We start from the raw sequence: 21,201 nt of genomic DNA, 5'->3' as shown, positions 1-21,201 counted from the left end.
AGAAAATGTCTATCGTTTTATATAAGGCTCTATCGTTTAAGCCACGATAAGGCGTTCACGACAGAATTTTACGTCAAGATGCACCTCACGCAACGGCATGCCCATGCACGCTGCAATACAAAGACGCGGTTCAGACCAGGGTAATTCTCAACAAGATGACCAGCCAACCCAAACCGAGGAGCTTGTACCTAAAAGAGGGGCGACTTATGTTGCATGGATGCCTAAAACGGATGAAAAAGTTGAAATGTTTTTAACTCGATGCGGTGTGGACGCGCCTGGAAAAAACGGGCACGTCGCACCGCGCTTCCATTATGACCGCGCATACCGCGCGGCTACATTGGAAATAACTGTCATGATTCTGCCCTCGTGTCCTTGATTTTCTTCTAGTCTTGAGACAGGATCATGACAGACCCATGTTTTGTGTGCAAGCACATGGCCTGGTCGTTGGGCCATGTGCTTGTGTTGTCTCGTTCCCTTGCCCCGCCCCCTTGTTATCCTAGTTTTGTCGTGATTGCCTTACCTGTGCCACCTGTTGTGTCTTCATTAGTCTTCCTATTTATATCCCCTTATGTTCACTGTCCTGTGTGGTTCATTTTTTCTAAATGTTTCCTTGTGATATATTGTTACTCTTTGTTGCACTTTGAAGAAGACGTTGTGTTACCTGTGATTGTTTATCTGTAGTTAGTGTTCTTGTGTTAAGAGTCTTTGTTTATCGTGTCAGCTCAGTCTTGTTAAATCGTTTAGTCTTTGCCCTAGTCGTTGTTTTCCCCCTCGTGGGTTTTGTTTTCCCCTTTTGTCAATAAATAGCCCTGTGTGTAGTGTATCCTGTCTGTGTTTGAATTCATCCCAACCCTCCACATAACAACAACGCAATATGTGAATGGCTCCACAGGCTTTTACCCGTGGCACACCATATAGCCATAGCTCCCGCAGATGGAAGGAGATCACTTCTGTTGTTTTCAAGCATATCTACACGGTCGATAATAGCTGGTTGAAATATTTTAATGGCAGGTGTTAACATGACCAACAGTCTTGCTTGAAAATAAGGTTCTAAATAAAAATTTAGTCCATACTACCTTTATTTGTTTTGTATATCATTTTAAACTGCATTTCCACATTGCAATTTTATATAGACTATTCATAAACTGAATTAACAGAAAAATTGCTATATCGTTATGTATATCGTTATCGGGATATGAAATTTTGGCCATATCGCCCAGCCCTATGTAAAACTATGTGCAGCACATTTTGCTGAGAACAGCTTGCTGAGGACAGCTTCCTCTATCTCAATCAGTTTAGTGCCAGATTCGCAAAAAGATTATTTTTGAAAGATGGAGCAGTTCCCTCTTTGTCTGGAGAAAGGACACAAAATACAACGCTGTTTAGCTTTGTTAACTAGAACTGTCGAATCACAGCAGGAACCGCTGGCCCAATCAGAACCCGTTACGTATTTCTGAAGGAGGGACTTTATAGAACAAGGAAGTCATCAGCCCGTTTTTGTGACAGTGAAAACAGCGGTATACAGATAAGTGAATTGTGTGAAAAATACTGTGATTTTTTTACACGCGAAACATGAACACATGTTATATTTCACACTGTTAACACAATCAAAGCTTCAAAAAAGCTTCAAAAAAACGGGACCTTTAAAGTTATGGCTTCAGATCCCTGTCCTGATCTCAGGTGTTTCATGTCAAATTGTATTAATACAGTTTAAACTTAAGATATCTGTCCTGATCGTTTCATGCTCACAATATACTATTCAGTTATGGTATACCCATTTCACTTCAATAGGTTTGGCTTCACATCCATTCTATCATGATTTCTATCACACAAGACAAGTCTGCAGTTAAACCTCAGATTTTATTAGTCTCAGTATTTTTCCAAAGCCAACTGCTGTAAAGAAAACCCTTTTAATTATTCATAATTCTATACTAAATTGAATTTACACAGAAAGAACATATTTAGTTTGATAATGTTTGAAGGACTGGTTGCTTCAGGGCTTACAGGATCTTCTGATATATTATGTCCCAAACCATCACTTTTCTGAATAGTGGACTGTTTACACTACAGAGAAAGAGATAACTTAGATGAATCAAGAGCATTATAAAGTGTTTGAGGATTAAAAGGTGTGAACAGGAACACTGTTTTACCTGTCTGAATGTGAGAGGCTTATCAAATTATTTTGTGATTACCATGGACGTCAATAACCATGTTTGGTTTGTAGTAAAACTTACAGTAAAATATATGTAGAGTAACGTTACTAACATTACGGCACGTTTGAAATGTTTTGGTTGTTTATTTGTTTTCGAAAATTGCTTAACTGCAAGATAATAAAACAACAGATATTACATATCTACCTTTATGACTGTTTTCTCCTTCATTATCCATTATAGGTATGCTTTTATTTCTCGATAATCCATCTGAGTTGATTCTAGGATTAAAAAATGACTGGGCAAAAAAAAAAAAATATATATTTTTTTTTATTTATCATTATTTTTTCTTTTGAAAGAGGGCGTTTTACCTTCAGAAATGCCCATTTTACATCGTGGTAATGAATCTCAATGACTCATTTATTAACAGTGACTTGCTGCCACCTACTGGCGGTTTTAATTTCACATTTTTATTTATTTAATTTCACATTTATTTACTTGCACAATTATTTTTTTTTCATGTTTTAAATAGTTTCAAATATCATTGTTGTGACTGCATGTTAAATACATCCATGTATTCTCTGGGCTACATTTAGGCTAATAATAATACAATGAAATTTCACTCCACGGGTGTGCCAGGGTGTGCCTGTGCCACCCACAGTGGCAGCTGCCTCACCTCAAAATAGATGCAGAATTGTTTTTTATAGTCTCATTATTATTATTATTATTTTTACTAAACTTGGGCTATTGTTGTTTACTTATAAAAAATATATATATATTTTAAATCAACCCTTTCACGCGTAAATTACAAATATTTTAACTGGCCCCTTGTTTCCCCTTGTCACGTGACACACCACAGCCACAGATGTATCGTTATTCGTTTTATTTCGTTTTTCATTTTTTATTAAAAAATATACACAAACTTGCTTACCATGTCAACTATCTGATATTCCGATTCTTCGTTCAAAAACCTTTATAAAGTATCTTGATCTATAACGGGATAAGCGCTGCAGTTCAGAGTCGTGTCAGCCGGATTTAACGTACAGCACTTGAATTCCCCAGTTTCTCCCGAAATACATGAAGTGGCTATTGAACTGGGAGAAGAATAGAGTAAACTTTTAATGCTATGTGTGTCTGATATATGAATGAAACACGTCGGCAAATTACATTTGATTAGATAGTTTTTACTGCTTCCATAGACATCAAGTGTGTATTTTACAAACTACCAATATATTGGTTTACTAGTGATTATGTATATTTAAATGTATGAAACAAGCGCTGAGCGCGCGTCCGTCTCTGGCTCAGCGCCAGCCAACGCGCGAAAGCTGTTTGAATCTGGCAGTTCTGTGACGCCACTGAACATTCTAAATCATACTCTCAGGGGCACAGACATAAGAATCCAATATAATGCTAAAAATGTTAAAATGTAATTTACAATTTAAATAATTTTTGTTAAAATATATCTGCCAACATTTGGACTGCCAACCAATCAGCAAACAGCAGCTGACTGTGACCCCAGATAATTTTTGATTGGACATTGCTAGCTAGCAATATGTCGCAGAGCTCCTTTCTTAATTTTTTTTTTTTTTTTAGAAAAAAAAACATTGGCTTGATGAACAGCCGGACACAAGGACTTAACGTTCCACCTGATGAGGATGTTTCTCCCTCCCCGGGCCCAACATCAACAGACAGTGTTGCCAGATTGGAAATGTCCAAGTATCGTACCAGAAGTTCAAAATGATCGTATTTTGAAGAAAATTATTACATTTAACAATTAACTACATTTTGACACGACCTGCAAATTACCACTAGGAGTATGGTTGGAAGCAGTGCGACAAAAATACTATCCCATAATTTTGCACAGTAATCTGACAATAAATGTGGCACACCCAGATTATCATATGCACATATGAGTCTCTTTTCTGGCTACGTTACTGTCAGAAATGTTTTCTTATGTTGGAATGAACTTTTTTATGAAGTACAATAAACACCACATACTTAAAAACTTTTACTCCAGTGATATTCTAAACGGTGACTTCAACTTGTACTAAAGTAATTTTCTGGTAAGAAATCTGTAGTTTTACTTGAGTGTTTATGCATCACTGTTTACGAGGGAGGAGCTGGGGTGGGTAGGATGGCTGTTTATATATTTACTATCATGCTAATTATGTTGATTATGAACAAGGTCCACCTGTGCTGAATTGGTTGATTATCTGAACGTACTCCTTCCTTTGTTAATAGAACATCTTACAGTAGCTAAATCTGAATGTTTGCTTCTTTTGAACCTCAACAGGTTCTACCAAGATATATATTTTGAATAATCAAAACCTGGCAACTTTTCTGTTTTTATTGCAGGAACCCACATATTAAATGTGGGTTCCTGTAATAAATTATGCTGCTTGGTTAGTATAGTGGGCATGTTAGTTAAGCCTCGATTAAACTTTTAAAAGATTTCACACACACAATGTATAGAATTGAATGCATTCTTTTCTATGTAGGATATAGACATGTTTGGATTCTCTACAAATACAAACATGCAAAGGTGCAGTAACTGCCTTTTTATTTGATTCAAAAGTGAGAAAGCTTTTGCCATCTGAAAGCATGTAATGACTGAAAACAGAGGAAAATGAGCTTTGTTTGGCAATATACTCAAAGTGATATTTGATAAGAAACAAAACACCCATTATCTGAATAAAATAGAAAACCCATTTCATGTTTTGGAAATAAGCGCATTGAAATCCTTTGCTTGTGAACATAAGAAATTAGAAATCAGGCAGACATTCAAAGTGGCCAATTAAGTCAGACATCTTTTCCCCAACATTAAAGCACTTAACTCATGGAATAATGTATTTCGGAACATTGGACATGCTTTATTTTCAGAACTTTTCACAATTTATTTAAACATCTCACATATACAAAATAGGTACAATAAACTTTGTGGTTCGTTTTGAGAGAGAGGCTCCTGTGATCCTTTTTTAAATGGACGAACTGTGCTGTCAGTATTAACACTTGGGGCGTAAAAGAATGTAATGCCTGAACAAAACAAAATAAAACTAACAAAAAAAAAACTAAACATCTGAACAAAACTCAGAGAAAACGAAAACAAAATTAAAAACCAGACAAACATTAGTTTTAGGAATATTCCACCTGCTTAAAAATGGGGTTATCAGGGCGACCTGTGCAATATTCCTTAGAGACAATACAAAGTAATACAGTAACAGTGGTTTACTCCACAGCTGCATGTATAGCACCATATAATATCACTGCATCTAGCACCTTTGAAACAGGACAGAACTTGAAGCCTTAGTACCAACTAGTGACAACTAGGATGTTGAGTAATATTTTCCTTTACACATGAGGTAGTTTAAACCTTACGGAAATTGTGTTTTTAAACTTCCCCTTTGGAAGATATACAAAGACCACAAAGTGATGTATACTTTCATCGTTTTTATTACACTTCTTTTATTTTTACAAAATGATGACATGTCCCATAACATGGTGTTATCCCGTGTCTCTTTGGGCTGCTGTATTAATTTGCATTGCACAATTCTCCGTTCAGTCCATTGGTCCTCTCCGATAGAGCCCAGCTTAAGCAAGTGGATTTGCGGAAAAAAAATCAGCATTCAGTATAAAAAAAAAAACACACACACACACACAGACAGAAGGGCAGAGATTTTTCTTTTTTTCTTTCTTTCTCTCGTTTAATTTATCATGAGTCTATTTATTTGAAACAGACTGGGCCAATGTCCAAACCAAACTCTTGATCTGCGCCACCAATGTCCAAAGGTGCAATGTCGAGGATGGGAAGGCGAGATGGTTTATTTGTTCTGTATTCAATGACTGTCTTGCTCCACTGGCCAGTGTGTCTCTGCAGGGATGCAAAAAAAAAGACAAAACATGTTGAGTGACTTCTTTTTTTGACAAACTGTCATAAACATGCCAAGGTGCAAACATGTATGGACTTCTTTGGTAGCTCATGTAATTGTGACAGTATGGCTCATATGCATGTTGAACACTATCTTCTGTATGATACAAACTCTTAACCTCTTATTTTGTGCAAACCGAACATAGATTTAGTTTGTCTGTATAATCGAAGTGTAAGAAAGAGAACTTACACTGCAGCCATCCTCTAGGACGCTGAAAGTGAAGCGGCTGTTGCCCTCTGCCCTGAGCTCCACATCATTGGAGCCCTGCAGCAACACAGCCTTCTTCAGGTTTCCATTCTCGGCATCCATGTAGGCGATGCTGTTCTTGCAGTGGTAGGTGATGTTCTGGACTGCCTGGTTGGCCAGCAGACGCATGAAGGCCAGCTGAGTAGCCATGGACTGTGGGCTCAGGGTCTCATCATTGTAACCGAACTGAAAAGGGAATGGAAGAAGCCAACCTTCAGACTACTTTCTCTTGATAAATCTTGAAGGATCAATACAGTAATTCATTTTGTTCTGTCTGACGTCTCCAGCTATTGAGAAGTTCTGCAACTTACCTCAGTACCACCATTGATGGTCTCGCCGAACCAAATGTGTTTCTTCTCCTGGGAACCTCTGTACCAGTTTTTGCGTGGGATGCTCTCTGGGTGGGGGTGGATGCAGGTCTGGCCAGTAGAGAAGTCGCAGTAGGCCTTGATGGCATCCATGGTGCAGCCCTGGTTGGGGTCGATCCAGTAGAAACCTACAGGGAAAGAAAGAAATACAGATCATTAGAATGATTGGAACTATTGGAACTACTGGAAGATGGGTTAGTGCTATTGGAAGAAGAAAGACCTTCAAATGCTTTGGTCACTTACCACTGCTCCATTCAGGGTGGCTGAGCCTGATGTCACGGCAAGTACGGGCAGGGTTCTTCTTTGAGCCCTCAGGGGAAAGCAGATTCTCAATCTGAGTGTTCAGGGACTTGATGGTAGCATCCACCTCATAATCCTTAGCCCTCAGAGAGCCCTGGTCAGCTCTGTACTCATCATAGCCTCCAGAAATGTCATATCCACCACCAGCTGGACCAGCGGGTCCGGGAAGACCAGGAGATCCAGGAGGACCCTAGAGTTAAACACACTATTGATTTACCACACATCGTGGTATTCATGGTTACAACTTTGGTGTCTTCTCTACATTTCATCTCAATTTAAAAGACAGTATGTTCTATATTATATATATTTTATAATATACATTTTCTGTTTTTCTTTCTATCTATGTTAAGAGTAATACTCAAATGTATTTATACTTACAGAAGGTCCAACATATCCAGGAGGACCACGGTTTCCAGGGGGTCCAATAGCACCAGGCATGCCATTTGAACCATCCTTACCAGGGGGGCCATTAGGACCAGCTGGGCCCTAAAGACAAAAAGCAAACAACCATTTTGCACAGTTCCACACTTTTATTACAAAATCTTGTGTGGTAAGTCTTTAGAATGAGAAAGTTACTTACTCTTGGACCAGCAGGACCAGCAATACCAGCAGGGCCGCTGTCACCAGAAGGACCCTGTAACACACTGTCATTTGACTTTGTTCTGCAGTCTTTAATGCTGAATCATTTTACTAATCTGTATGAACTAAACAAAACTGTTCAAACTGTTTGTACAGGAACAAGACGTTGAGGCTTATTATGCCACTTACGTTGGGTCCGGGCATTCCCTGCAGGCCAGGATGTCCACGAAGTCCCTTCATGCCCCTTTCTCCTTTGTCTCCAGCAACACCTTTCTCACCACGTGGTCCAGCAGGGCCCTGTTAATCAAAGAGAGACAAAGGAAGAATTTGAAAGTAAGAAATATCCATAGAAGCCATTGACCGTGTCCTTCAATGAAAATACAATGAGAAAGATGATGTCTGACACACTTACAGGTGCACCTCTTGCTCCAGCAGCACCAGCAGGGCCAACAGACCCAGAAGGTCCCTAAAGGAGGTGTAAATGAGAGAATGGATTGATTTAAATGTATGAAAGTCTCTTCCATTTCTATGCATAATTAAGTAAATGCTGTAGCATAGTTCAGTGACACATACAGATTCACCACGGTTTCCGGGTCTGCCAGCAGCGCCTGATGGTCCATTGGGTCCAGGAGCACCAGCGGGTCCAGAAGGTCCAGCGGAACCAGGCTCACCACGGTCACCCTGGTAGTCGAAATAGTCCAGTTCAATTACCTCTTTCGGTTTTGTAACACAAACTGGTCTGGTAGTGAAAACTTCAGGATTTATTACAAGACTACAGTCTTAGGATAAAGCTAGTCATGGTTAAATATGAAGAAATGCAAAGTCAGAAGTCCTATCAGGGATGTATACCTTGAGGCCAGCAGCACCAGGACGGCCAGGAGGTCCATCATTACCAGGGCTTCCCTACAGAACAACATAGAGGCATATGTGAATACTGGAAAAAAATATAAAATTGTGAGTCTTACAGTGAGACAAAATTGATACTCACCTCACGTCCAGCCTCACCCTGAGGACCAGTCATGCCAGGCATACCAATGTTGCCAAGGGGACCACGGGGACCAGGAGCACCAGCAGGGCCAACTCTTCCAGGCTCACCCTAAAGAACACACAAAAACTGATTAAGATTGAACCTGTAGCAAGTTATTTTTGACCAGTTTGGACACAATCAGGAGGTCAGTGCACTTACAACAGCACCTGGGCCACCAGGAAGACCACGGTCACCTCTGGAGCCAGGAAGACCATTGAATCCCTGAGATCCCAGCTGACCCTGAGGCCCAGCAGATCCAGGTGCTCCCTGATTTTTAAAAAGAAAAAAATATCATGATATGTATTATATACTAGGTAGTTTAACTTTGCAATTAAAACAGTCTGGCTTGTTTAGCTTGTACGTACTTGTGGGCCAGGCTCTCCAGGGGATCCCTTCTCGCCAGCCAGACCAGGTGGTCCAATAAGTCCATTCTCTCCTGGTGGACCAGCAGGGCCAACATCACCACGAGCACCACGTGGGCCATCCTTTCCAGGAGCACCAGTGGGACCAGAAGGTCCAACAATACCCTAATGGGCAGGAAGAATATCAGATGAGACAATAAAGATATATCCTGAAATGAAGCAAGTGGTAGCAAGAGCTAATATGAAGCATTGGGTCCAGATAAAGTTATCTGATATTACTCACAGCAGGACCAGGAGGTCCAACTCTACCAGCAGCACCAGGGAAGCCAGTCAGACCCTAGGATAGAGCCAAAAATGTATGGGTCATGTCTAGGAAATGTTGCACAACAAAACATGCAAATGAACATATAAATCCATGAAAGCATACTTACAGGGGGGCCGCTGTCACCACGGGCACCAGGTGGGCCAGCAGGACCAGCAGCACCCTAAAGATGCACAAACATTACAACAATTTTCAGATTTTTACAATTACACTTAAGAAGTCAATTCTCATTTAGGCATGTTTCTTCACCAGTAAATGGGCTGTATTAAATGTAGTCTCAAACTTACGAGGGGTCCAGTATTGCCAGCAGGACCAGCAGGGCCAGGGGGTCCAACATCACCCTTTCCACCAGCAGGTCCTTTCTCACCTCTTTGTCCAGTCTGGCCATCAGCACCCTACAAGCCACATTGTGTCCTTGTCAGTTTTTAGTGCAAGCTTTTAAAACGGCGATATTTGGAAGTCTAAAATTGAATGTATGAATCATAAAAAAACATTCTTTAGTTGCAGACTTCAGAAGATTTCACGTGGACTTACTGGGGGTCCAGCGAATCCGGAAGGTCCAGCAGGGCCAGACTCACCACGTTCTCCCTAAAATACATGTCAAGATTTGAACATGAATGCTTGATTCTGAAGCGAATTATAGTTATGCACAGCTCTTTTTTTTAATTCCTTGATATTGGACAATCATAAAATAATTAAATATTCATTGTATCAGTATGTAGTAAAGAGCTGATCCTAATACTCACAGGGCTACCACGTGCACCAGCAGGTCCAGGAGGACCGAAAGAACCAGTCTCACCCTGCAAGAGAACACAGAGTTAAGTTTGATCACAGCTACTTGAATTAAGTACTTCTGCCAGTCTTCCAAGTTAATAATTTTTTAGGCTATCACTTTCTTTTTGGCTACACAAAGTGCCAAGGAACACCTGTAAATCATTTTGGAGATCGCTCAGAACAGTTCAGCATTTTGGAGATTCCTCAGGACAGTTGGGCTAAATTCACGATGCAAGCCATAGTCCTCCAATCCAATTTTTGTGAGGCCATACAGTTAAGTTAAATGTGGCTCACTTAAAGCATCTTACCATAGCATGCTGAAGAAATTTCATAGCAATTAACATTTCATAAATGCTGTCATAAAAAAATTGATGAACATTGGATTTCCAGTTTTAGATCAGCTCGTTACAATTTCATTTGTTTTCACTGTTCAAAGTAATTTGTGTCCTCATATGAAAGTTTTATAGAACATATTTGTCACAGGAGGATCAAAAATCAGATTTAAACCACATTTGAATGAATGTAGCAATGTCTGATTGTTGTTTATTATCTAAACCAGTCCTTTTTAAACTTGTTCCTGCTCTACCCCCAGCTCTGCAGATTTTGCATGTCTCCCTAAATTACACACCTGGTTCAGATCATCATCTCCTCATGAAAGAGCTCTATGAACTCAAATGAATGCGTCAGAAAAGGGAGACACGCAAAATGTGCAGAGTAGTGGGTCCCGAGGAAAAGGATTGAAAACCACTGATCTAAACAACCATCATCTAATCACACACTGTTTTTCATCTTATCACACACATATTGACTGTAGATGATAATAATATAATTACTTATAATCAAATAAAAATACAAATATTGAAAATAAATCAAAACATGTCTGTTTTAATTTGGCATTAGTGTTTGAAAATGTGAAGATGTGATTCATCATGCAAGATCCATAAAAATACAAAGACTTGTGTAAATGTTCAGTTTCAATGATTCACAATGATAGCAACAATTCTTTGCATTGATCTGGCATAACAACTGAGAGAATGCTCTTTACCTTGTCACCATTAGCACCAGCGGGTCCAGGTGGTCCACTGGGTCCAGGAGCACCCTGTACATTGAGGACAAAGTACCATAAAATCATGGCTACAGAAAATATGTGTAATTTTGTATGAAATGAGATAAAGGTACTGTGTATACTTACACGGGCACCATCTCTTCCAGCGTTGCCCTCTAGTCCTCTGTATCCTTGCTCACCCTGTGTATAAGAGAAATGTTTTAGTCAGCTGTAGGAGACATCAACATATTCAGTATAGAGTGCCACAAGCATTGCTCCAAAGCATACCTTCTCTCCTTTAGGTCCAGGAGTTCCAGCAGTACCACGCTCACCAGGCATACCAGCAGCTCCCTGGTGTCCAGGGCCACCAGCAGCTCCAGCTGCTCCAGGCTCTCCCTGAAGAATACAGATTTGGTCAGTTATTCTCATAAAAAGATCCATCTAGATGACAAGTGTGGTTATATGTGTACGTACCTTGTTTCCATCAGGGCCAGGAGTACCAGCAGGGCCGCGAGCACCAATGGGTCCCTGAGCGCCAGCAGCACCAGCGGGTCCAGGGCCACCACGCTCTCCCTAAACAGTGATAAAAGGGTAGAAGAACCATAAGATAGGCTCATTTCTTTTCATGCATGTACCCTTTGTGAGAATAAAAACAGAATAAGCTATTAGGGAAAGTTAAGTTACCTTTACACCAGCAGGTCCTGATGCACCTTGTTCTCCAGGGATACCCTGTTGAGAGATATTAAATATTTGTAATGATTTGCATGACACTATGCATCCAGCATTATGCAGGTGAACCAAAAAATGCATAAGTTGCATAGCATCTGAGCCATGAATACTTACTCTATCGCCGGGCTTGCCAGCCTCACCAACAGGTCCAGCGGGGCCAGGAAGACCCTGTTAAGGTTGAGCAAAAGACTCTAAGTTTCTAAGCTTCAAACACCACATAAACAGGTAGAATGCATATAAGACTATTGCAAATTCCCAACCATTGATACATCAAGGGATTACTACTTTGATTTTATTTTGTCTGGATTTCTCCACAACAATACAGCTGCCCCCAAACTGTCCAAACTCGTAAAAGGCAAACGCGCTTGAGCTACTTGATAACCCCGTTTTCCACCCACTGTATTGATTAAAGGAAAACATTTCTGGCCACATTTGATACTTGAGCCGTACTTATGGGGTTGTTGGTATACATGAGGAAAGGTTGTGAAACACTTCTCATATTTAACTCCACAGTTGTAACTTGAATGAAGACGTTCATCATTTTGAAAGAAGGCTTGTAAAATTATCAACTGGCATGACATGACACTGACCTGGAAACCAGGAGCACCAGATGGTCCCTGCTCTCCCTTCTCACCTGGGGCACCCTAAATGAGAAGACAACAATCCATTACCACTGAGAAAGAGTAAAAGGTTGTGTACTAATCCACAGCGATAGTCTTTTCAGAAAGCCTACTTACAGCAAGTCCGACGGGACCAGCAGGGCCGTTGTTGCCATCAGGACCAGGGAGACCCTAAGTGAAAAGAGAAACTCAGTCAGAGCAGTTCAGTAACTAATAACTGACTCCTTGGATGCTGGATCCTTAAGAATGTTTATAACAGATTTATTTCTCTCTGAAATACTTACTCTCAGTCCAGTGGGGCCAGCAGGTCCCTTCTCACCAGGCTTGCCAGCCTCGCCCTGCAAGGAGGTTCATTGATAAACTCATTGATATGTCACATGTTGAATCTGTAAAAAAAGATGAAATGTACAAAATAAAATCAATACTTACAGTAGCTCCCTTAGGACCAGGGAATCCAATATTACCGGGCTGGCCTCTGGGTCCAGTTGGGCCAGGGGGTCCGCTGCGGCCATCTTGACCAGAGGGACCCTAGAAAATGGCATATAAGGTGGTATTAGTAATTGTAGTCATTGTTTTTTTTACTATTGTTAAAAATATATCACAGCATATTTTTACAAATTACCATTGGTTACTCAAACTATGTGTATTATACAAATATAAACTTTGATTGTACTCACAACAGGCCCTTCCTTTCCAGGGGGTCCAGAACTGCCAGGGCTACCAGGGAGACCCTGAAAATATATAAAGTGGTTTTGTTCATATGGCCACATGTTGAGAATGCTTGATCTTTTTGATTTCCATATTTTCCCTGTCATAATGGACTGGACAGATTTAAATTAGTGGGAGGATAATACTCACTCTGGCTCCAGTAAGACCAGGCTCACCAGCACGACCAGCATCTCCAGGAGGTCCACGAGCTCCAGGGCTACCAGTAGCACCACGGGCACCAGGCATGCCCTAAGATACATAGATATGTGTCTTAAATAAAGCATCAGAACAACGTATAAATGCATGGATTTTCAGAGCTTAGCAGGAAATTATACAGTATACATACACATATTTTTATAGCAATCTATGCTTTTATCCAAAGCAGCTAAACTGCTGTGACATTCTGTACAGACTCTGTAGCTTGATTCAATACAGAACAGGTCTTCTAATATCACTTTATTCTTACCATTGGGCCCGATCTTCCAGCCAGACCAGGCAGACCCCGAGTACCAGCGGCTCCCTGCAAGAAACATCAATATACATTGATACAATCAGTACTCCTTAGCCCACTAAGCAACTAAAAGTGGTGATCATACATTTTCATTGTTTAATATTTGTCACTGTAATACCCTTATAATGTAAGTCAAGTCTTGCACTCTCCCTCTCTGACACTTAAAATTGAGATGCCCCTTAAGATATTAATATTAACAGCTTATTACTAAGATACCTCAAATCAAACTTACTCTAGGTCCACGCAGTCCAGCGGGTCCAGTAGCTCCCTGCTCACCAGTTGAACCTCTCTTACCCTCTTCACCAGAAGGCCCAGGGGGTCCCTGAGGACCAGAACTACCCTGTACAATAAACAGGCAAAGAAGGAAGTGAAGAAGAGCATTCAGCTATAGCACAGATGATAAGCTTTATAAAGGTTGAGATGGCTGACAGTGTGTATACTCACAGGCTCACCCTTGACACCAGAATCTCCCTTCACTCCAACGGGTCCGGGGTCACCCTGTGCATTGAAACAGTTCAAAGGTTGGACTATTTTTATGTTCCACTTACGAGATCTACAAATCTGAAATTCACAACTAAAATTGCAGCTAACAATTTGGAGCTTCACTAATATACACTGTAAATGCAGCAGTACTGATTAATCAGATGGTACTCACAGCAAGACCTCTTGGACCAGAGGCTCCAGAAGGTCCCTGGGGGCCAGGGCCACCTCTAGGGCCGGGGAAACCAGGGGCACCAGCAACTCCAGGGGTGCCCTGTGGAATAAATTAAAATGATTAGTACATTAACGCACCATACTTTATTTAGTTCAGTTAAGTAGTATGAAATAATGTGGAAACTCACAGCTGCTCCCTTAGCACCATTGATACCGTTAGCACCAGGGTTACCCTGTAAAAGTTTAAAGATAGACATATTATAATTTTTTTCTTCATGAACATCTGATGAATTTATCTGCAAATATTTAAAGTGCACTTACAGGGGGTCCAGCTGGACCCACAGCACCATTCGTGCCTGGCTCTCCTCTTTGTCCCTGAGGTCCAGATGGACCAGTGGGACCAGCGGGTCCAATTTCTCCCTGTCAAATATCATAGACGTTGTAAATTACAGATGGCAAGAGAGGGAAGTTTGCAAAATGTCGAATTAAGGAAAGGTGTAATATATTTAGAGCATGAGATCTAATCAAATTATATGAATTGGGAGTATTAGCTTGTATTAACATGTCTATTAATCTTCTGGCACATTATTTAACGCAGAGCTGCAAGGTGGATGTTACATTTCTTCAGTTTTGATTTCACCAGCTGTCACTCATACCTTAGGTCCAGGGGCACCTGGGAAACCAGGAGGACCAGCTGCTCCCAAAGGACCCTGCAGGGAGAGAAAATGTGTTGTTCTACAAGGCTTCTTTAAGACTATGCCATAAGGTAACAAAGAGGTCAAAGGGCAGCCAGTCCACTCACAGCAGGGCCAGCAGGACCAGTGTTGCCATCAGCACCACGAGCACCAGATGGGCCAGAAGGGCCAACACGACCTCTCTCACCAGGAAGACCACGAGCACCCTGTGCAACAAGAGGTATGAGATATGGACTTAAGATGAAGAGTTGAAGCAGGTGTTTATTTAAGGTGTTAAATCAATTTAAATGGATCCAATCATTTGAGAACTGGGATATACATTAAATATTTCCATAAATAATCATGTTTGACTTACTCTCTGTCCGGGGATTCCATTTGCTCCAGCAGCACCATTCTCACCCTGTTAAAAAAATTAAAAAGGAGACAAACATTAGCCTGTAAAATATATTTTAAGCTATTAATGTTATGGACTAGAAAATGTTGTAAGAGTGCCCTACAGTAATAACATCAGGATTAATATTAATAATAATATGTTTTATTTGTATAGCAGCTTTCATACACTTAATGCAGCTTCTTAAGTCAGAACTTAAAAACGTTTTTTTTTCAATGTAAAGCATCATTAAGTGCAGTTTCTTTCATGCACACATGAAATTGCACTAAACTGCGCTAAACTGAATTGTTTTATGTATTTTTAAAGTCATCTCATAATCTGAAATGTTTTAGGATTTTAAACCTTTGATTATTACCTTAAGACCAGCGGCACCAGGCTCTCCTTTGCGTCCGTCAAGACCGGTGTAACCCTGGGAAACAAGAAATGAAGATAACGGTTACATTGGAGATCGCTTAAAAACTTGCTGGTCTCTGAAATCAATTGAAACGAGAGGTTAAGGCTCGTCTTCTATGAGAAATGTTGGTTTTCGGAATTTGGAATTGAAAAGCTATCAGTGTCTTCTCATCAGTCCTCAATACTAAGCACTTACTCTGTGTCCCTTCATGCCAGGAAGTCCAGGAGTCCCGGGGAAACCACGGGCACCCTTTAGAAGAAAGAGAAAAGATGAAGTTTCCTGTAAGAAATATTACTATACCTGCTCGATTTAAACCAAAAAAGTGCATTTTAATGCCCTTACCTGTGCTCCAGGGACTCCTCTGTCTCCAGGTTTTCCAGGTCTGCCATTGTTACCCTTTAAGGAGAATAGAAAAAAGGATGTTAAGACACAACATATATAAACAAGGCGATGCATGGTCAAGTTATTAGTTCAGTTAAGGATATGGTAATATAGCACTCACATCGTCACCATTTTTACCAGGAGGTCCAGGTGGGCCACGAGAACCAACAGCTCCCTGTAATGAGATGATAGAGGGAAAAAAATCAGCTTTAAAAAACAAAACAAAAAAAGACTCGTGTGAAACAGTGTTGGCCAGGAGTACTTACAGCCTGCCCGGGCTCTCCAGGCTCACCAGCATGTCCTTGGAATCCTTGAGGTCCCTATATAAATTCACGGAAAAAGGAATACATTTATTTATTTTTTTAGACTCATAAACACTCACAACAATACTTAATTAACTGATTGATCATCAAACTAGTAATTTACTCTAAAACACTCATTTTAAACATTTCTATTTACAAATTTTACTAAAAAGGTATCAATACTTCAATCCATCTGTAATCCAGTTAAACAAAAGGAAACACTCACAGGGGCACCGGGAGGACCAGATGGGCCTCTAGGTCCCATCAAACCCTGAAAAAGTGAAAGTAAAACAATTGTAGCCTGTGGACTCAATATGATCAGCAATATTTTTAATATTATGATCAAATAAACTAAAAGGTCCGGTATTTCATTTGAAGGAAATTGCTAAATTAATAGAAACAAATTTGGGCAAGACTAATTCTCAGTTTTGGATTTCGTCATACTTAAGTATTAAACTGTTCAATTTATTCTATTTAATTTTAATATTAATATATTTAATAGCAGAGAGGATTGACATCATCTGGAATGAAACTGAACAGAAGAGAAGCCGATATTAAATCAGATAGACTCACCATAGGTCCAGGGCCAGGTTCAGGTCCTTTAGCGCCATCATACTGAGCAGCAAAGTTCTACAAAAGAAATGAAGCAAAATATTTAGCGCGCTAGTGCAATAATAATGGATTTTTCCGTCATTTTTATTTTATTTTATATCAATAATACAATATTTTAATATTAAAATATTGAACTTGATATTCCAATATCATTAAAAACATTAAACAAAATGGAAAGCTTTAATAAAATAAAATAATAAAATAAATATTTAATAAAATAACACAAAATATTCTCTAAATGTTTCTTCTTTCATACTTAAATTATGACACTGTTTCTAGCCTTGTACTGAAAATAAATACAGCTCACACTTTTGGAAGCCATTTTGAGGCCAAGGTTCAGGGCAAAGGTTAAAGGTCAAATGTTAGATATGACTGGGTCAAGAGATAATGGGAGGATCATTAGTCTCAAATGTAACTAGCCGCAAGCTTTAATCACTCATTCACTATGCAATATACAGGTTTAGGTCTTTGGAAGACCTAATTTTCGCTTGAAATGGAAACTTACTCCACCAAGACCAGGGGGGCCAGGGGGGCCGGGAGGCCCAGGGAGTCCAGGTCTGCCGGGTTTTCCATCTGGTCCTTTAGGACCCTATGGAGAACAAGAATAAATAACAAAATCAAGCTTTAAAATGTTAGGTAAATCTGTTGTGTTGATGTAAACTAGCCACCATGCTAATTTAGTGAAACTGAAACTGATGATGCCAAAAATACACAGAATAGCTTTTTCCTATCCATATGTCATTATAGATAATAGTTAAGTTAAACATCTTATAATAATCTATCGAAATTCTCCTATTTCAAATATAAATATAATAACTATATATTTTTAATATAACTATACTGTTGAAAAAAATGATGTGATAAACTTACCCTCTCACCTCTGGGTCCTTTTGGTCCCCTTAGGCCCTTTTTACAGAAAAGTATAATCAGACAGCTATATTTTAAAGTGCAGCAGTTTATTCATAATCCTTATTTCGACCTTCATATGAAAACCACTTGCTTTTTTCTATGCATGCTTAGGGTAATAGCAAAATATTAGTGATGCATTTTCAAGTTTAAGTAACATTTAGATATACTATGCCACATGCATCAACATAAACATTAGATCTAATGCTTATCTACATATAAATACAGGATTTATTTATCCCGGTTTTCTAAGATGTTTATGTCATGTGATATGCAATAGCTCATATCAGCTGCATGTTTTGTATTCTTCAAGCTACAAACATGCAAATTAATCTTGCAAAGCATGCACAGTGCAGTATATATCAGTAACTACCATTAACTACATGCCTGGAAATTAATTCGACATTAATGAAGGTAGCAATACATCAGTGATGTAATGCCACATTAAACCAAGGTGCTTTAAGGAGCTCAGAGGCCTAGTTTACATCACAAGAACAGGGCATTGAGCCTGTCCCAGTGACCAAAATTGGTTTCTCATTACATTCCTTTAAGTACCTTCTGTTTTTAGTGATTAATACGTGTATGTGATATTCAGGTGAGCAATTCAGTTGATTCAATCCCAAATAATATGACAATATAATCTATGCTATGCATGTCCACTTGAGGGAACTGCTGTGCAAAATCTTCCAGGTTGAAGGAATTTCAGCAGCATGTTGATTTTGTTACTTTGAGTCCACCTCTTCAGCAGGCCATCTAAAAAGATCCATTGTGCCCAGGTTGTCTGGTAGGCAGGATTGGGTGGTCTCTAGTTTCACTGACATTTGCTTGAGCCAATGGTGCTTTCCTCCTTCCCTTAACAGGCAAGAAGGAAAAACCCCAGAAATTCAGATAATCCAAAATGCTAGATTTGAGACTGACCAAAGGATCTTCTCACCGAATATCATCATCCATTTTGGAGATTTGGGATCAGATAAGGTAAATATCTCTATAAAATACTATTGAAATAACTTCATGCAAGTGTACTGACCGCTGTATGATGAAGATGGGGGTGGTGGAAAAAAACAGAAAAACAAAGAGAGAAGGAGAGAGAGAGAGAAAGAGAAAGAGGTGATCGATTAGTTATACACTCCATATGTTGAAATACGGTAACATTTACAAAAAAGCCTTCTATTTATTTTTCTAGGCTACAATTCACACAGTCTAAGCATTTCAGAAGGCGCTGAACAGAAAAAATTTAAATGTTTATGCTATATACAGTACCCTTACATGCAAAAAAAAAAAAAAAAAAGTGTTATAAAGAAAAATTATTATTATTATTTTTTTTTTACATTTATTAATTTATTTATATATTTTTTGCATTTTTGCCAAAATAAGAGGACCATATTTTAGTAGGCCTGGATTGAATTTAGATAGTTTACATATATGTCTTGTAGTAAAACAAAAAAAGGGTGTCTAAATGAATAACTTGCAGTTAAATTTGCTTTTATGATTGAGCATATGTAAGAATGAATGCACAAAATTGTAATATAGGGCACTAGCTAAAACTATTATCCCTAAATCCTAATTAATATACTTCTTTATGTACTTAATTTACTTAAAAGTATTTTGATGCTTTGAATTACTTTACTATTGAGTAAAATTTTAAAATCTGTATACGTGGATGACCAAATATGCTAACTTTTGTTTATATATATATTTAAATATATCCTGTCACATAATATTTTAATACAGTAGTCTACTGTCCAAGGCTGTATTGATTTATTGATTTATTATAGCAAGTGAGTCACAGGCAGTAGACATTATCATGTATTACTAACCTTTTGGAGGTTATCAGTTATTATTTGCATGCTTAGGCCTTCCGGTTGCCATGCCAAGCATGACACCCACTCAACTAAATAGTTTTTATCCAGTAGGAGCAGCTACGTGTAATGTCGCTTATTCTCCACCAGGTGGCGTCTTTGATTACTAAGGGATGACCTAATGACGTTTTATTAGCATGACCTAATGCCAAATGCCAGATTTCTTTGTAATCTAAAATCAGCTATAAAAAAATTAAAGGTAAGTCTGATTAATTAAATCTTCTATTAAATCAGTTTGTTCTAAAACGCTAGAGGTGTTGTTTTAGAGCCAATTAATTATTGATATGCTTTTAACATTTAGGCATTATTTAAAGTAATAATTTTTTTTATTACTTTAAAAAAAAAAAACTTTATATAGGAAACAGCTAATTTAAATCAGATTATTAAATAAATTTACAGGATGTTGCCTAAAAATGATGTTACAGACTTCAGCCAGCAGGGGGCAGATTTTACAGACCCCCATAATTATAAAGAAAAAAACTCCTGGAGTCTGGGACAATGATGAGGTACAGCGCCCAAAACTAGACTTTAAGAATAAACTAAACACGTTCAACCAGCTGTCCGTAATTTCTCTCTAGTTTTGCACTTTTTTTGCTAATAGTTTTTGTTAACTATGCCATGTGTTTCCGTTTCTCAATCGCAACAGATGGAAATATCCAAGACCGCGAAGAATCCGTTTAAAAGATCCGCTGGATTTTACAGTAGAAAGCCAAAAGGAAACGCCTCAATTCTTCAGATGTAGTTCTAGCTTTCCTTGAGGTAATTTCCCAGCAAGGTTCAACCAAGCAAGCGCAGCAAATCCAGTAGAAGACAGAAAAAGCCTTAATATCCTTGGTTAGACAAAAAAGCATATTTCAAACTTACATTGACATGATGCTAGGTACGAAGTCACTGCAAGCAGCAACAGAATCCGGGTATCCACAAAGCTGAGCATGTCTAAATCGACATGCAGACTCCTTGTGCTGCAGTGCCCTGGTTTAACTTCTTCAAGCAGGCATACAGTTGTGGTATAAACTCCAAACTTTGCAGGAACCTGCTGCCGTGATGCTAGAATAATAAAGACCAACCAGCCCTATTTATATGGCAGGAGGTTCCCTTGACTGCGTGTCCAGAGTGAGCCCCCAAACCAATGGGAGAGAGAGCCTCTATATGAATCTCTTCCTAGCACTGCCCTCATCCCTGCCTCTCTCTCAGACTTTGGCAATACTCTGACAATGATGACGAGTACAACGTTTTAATTAGATCCATTCTTTTGAGGACGTGGACATGGACGAGCTTATAATAAGAGAAAAGCTTGCCGTTTTTCTCAGGCTTTTCGATGGCTCTTTAGCTCATGTGGA

General features: G+C 39.2%; 1 protein-coding gene across 1 annotated transcript; it reads right to left on the bottom strand.

Moving 5' to 3' along the window:
• Window positions 1-4,991: 4,991 nt before the first annotated feature.
• On the bottom strand, window positions 4,992-20,960 carry col1a2 (collagen, type I, alpha 2). Its single transcript, XM_026231567.1, has 50 exons — window positions 20,726-20,960; window positions 19,030-19,031; window positions 17,967-18,002; window positions 17,602-17,685; window positions 17,058-17,114; window positions 16,711-16,755; window positions 16,449-16,502; window positions 16,304-16,357; window positions 16,144-16,197; window positions 15,997-16,050; window positions 15,763-15,816; window positions 15,372-15,416; window positions 15,124-15,222; window positions 14,978-15,031; window positions 14,643-14,741; window positions 14,510-14,554; window positions 14,323-14,421; window positions 14,112-14,165; window positions 13,900-14,007; window positions 13,623-13,676; window positions 13,307-13,405; window positions 13,126-13,179; window positions 12,878-12,976; window positions 12,733-12,786; window positions 12,566-12,619; window positions 12,419-12,472; window positions 11,943-11,996; window positions 11,784-11,828; window positions 11,574-11,672; window positions 11,388-11,495; window positions 11,247-11,300; window positions 11,100-11,153; window positions 10,027-10,080; window positions 9,815-9,868; window positions 9,568-9,675; window positions 9,390-9,443; window positions 9,242-9,295; window positions 8,962-9,123; window positions 8,756-8,863; window positions 8,558-8,665; window positions 8,419-8,472; window positions 8,143-8,250; window positions 7,982-8,035; window positions 7,759-7,866; window positions 7,571-7,624; window positions 7,369-7,476; window positions 6,934-7,180; window positions 6,634-6,818; window positions 6,266-6,508; window positions 4,992-6,018 (listed from the first exon to the last, which is right to left on the bottom strand). The coding sequence occupies exons 1-50, from the start codon at window positions 20,793-20,795 to the stop codon at window positions 5,872-5,874; spliced, it is 4,059 nt and encodes a 1,352-aa protein (XP_026087352.1). The 5' UTR covers window positions 20,796-20,960; the 3' UTR covers window positions 4,992-5,871.
• Between the last annotated feature and the right edge of the window lie 241 nt (window positions 20,961-21,201).

The sequence above is a fragment of the Carassius auratus genome, chromosome 44, assembly GCF_003368295.1.
Source record: "Carassius auratus strain Wakin chromosome 44, ASM336829v1, whole genome shotgun sequence".
NCBI classification, from domain to species: Eukaryota; Metazoa; Chordata; class Actinopteri; order Cypriniformes; family Cyprinidae; genus Carassius; species Carassius auratus.
The sequence above is the reverse complement of the archived record's forward strand: the minus strand, read 5'-3'. Positions and strand labels throughout refer to the sequence as shown.

Excerpts from the sequence above, each read along its gene's own strand:
- col1a2 (XM_026231567.1), bottom strand. The coding sequence starts at position 20,795 with ATGCTCAGCTTTGTGGATACCCGGATTCTGTTGCTGCTTGCAGTGACT. Across the intron at positions 16,756-17,057 it reads AACCTGGCCCTGGACCTATG|GGTTTGATGGGACCTAGAGG; the intron begins GTGAGTCTATCT and ends TCACTTTTTCAG. Across the intron at positions 12,473-12,565 it reads CTGGTCCCGTCGGACTTGCT|GGTGCCCCAGGTGAGAAGGG; the intron begins GTAAGTAGGCTT and ends CTTCTCATTTAG.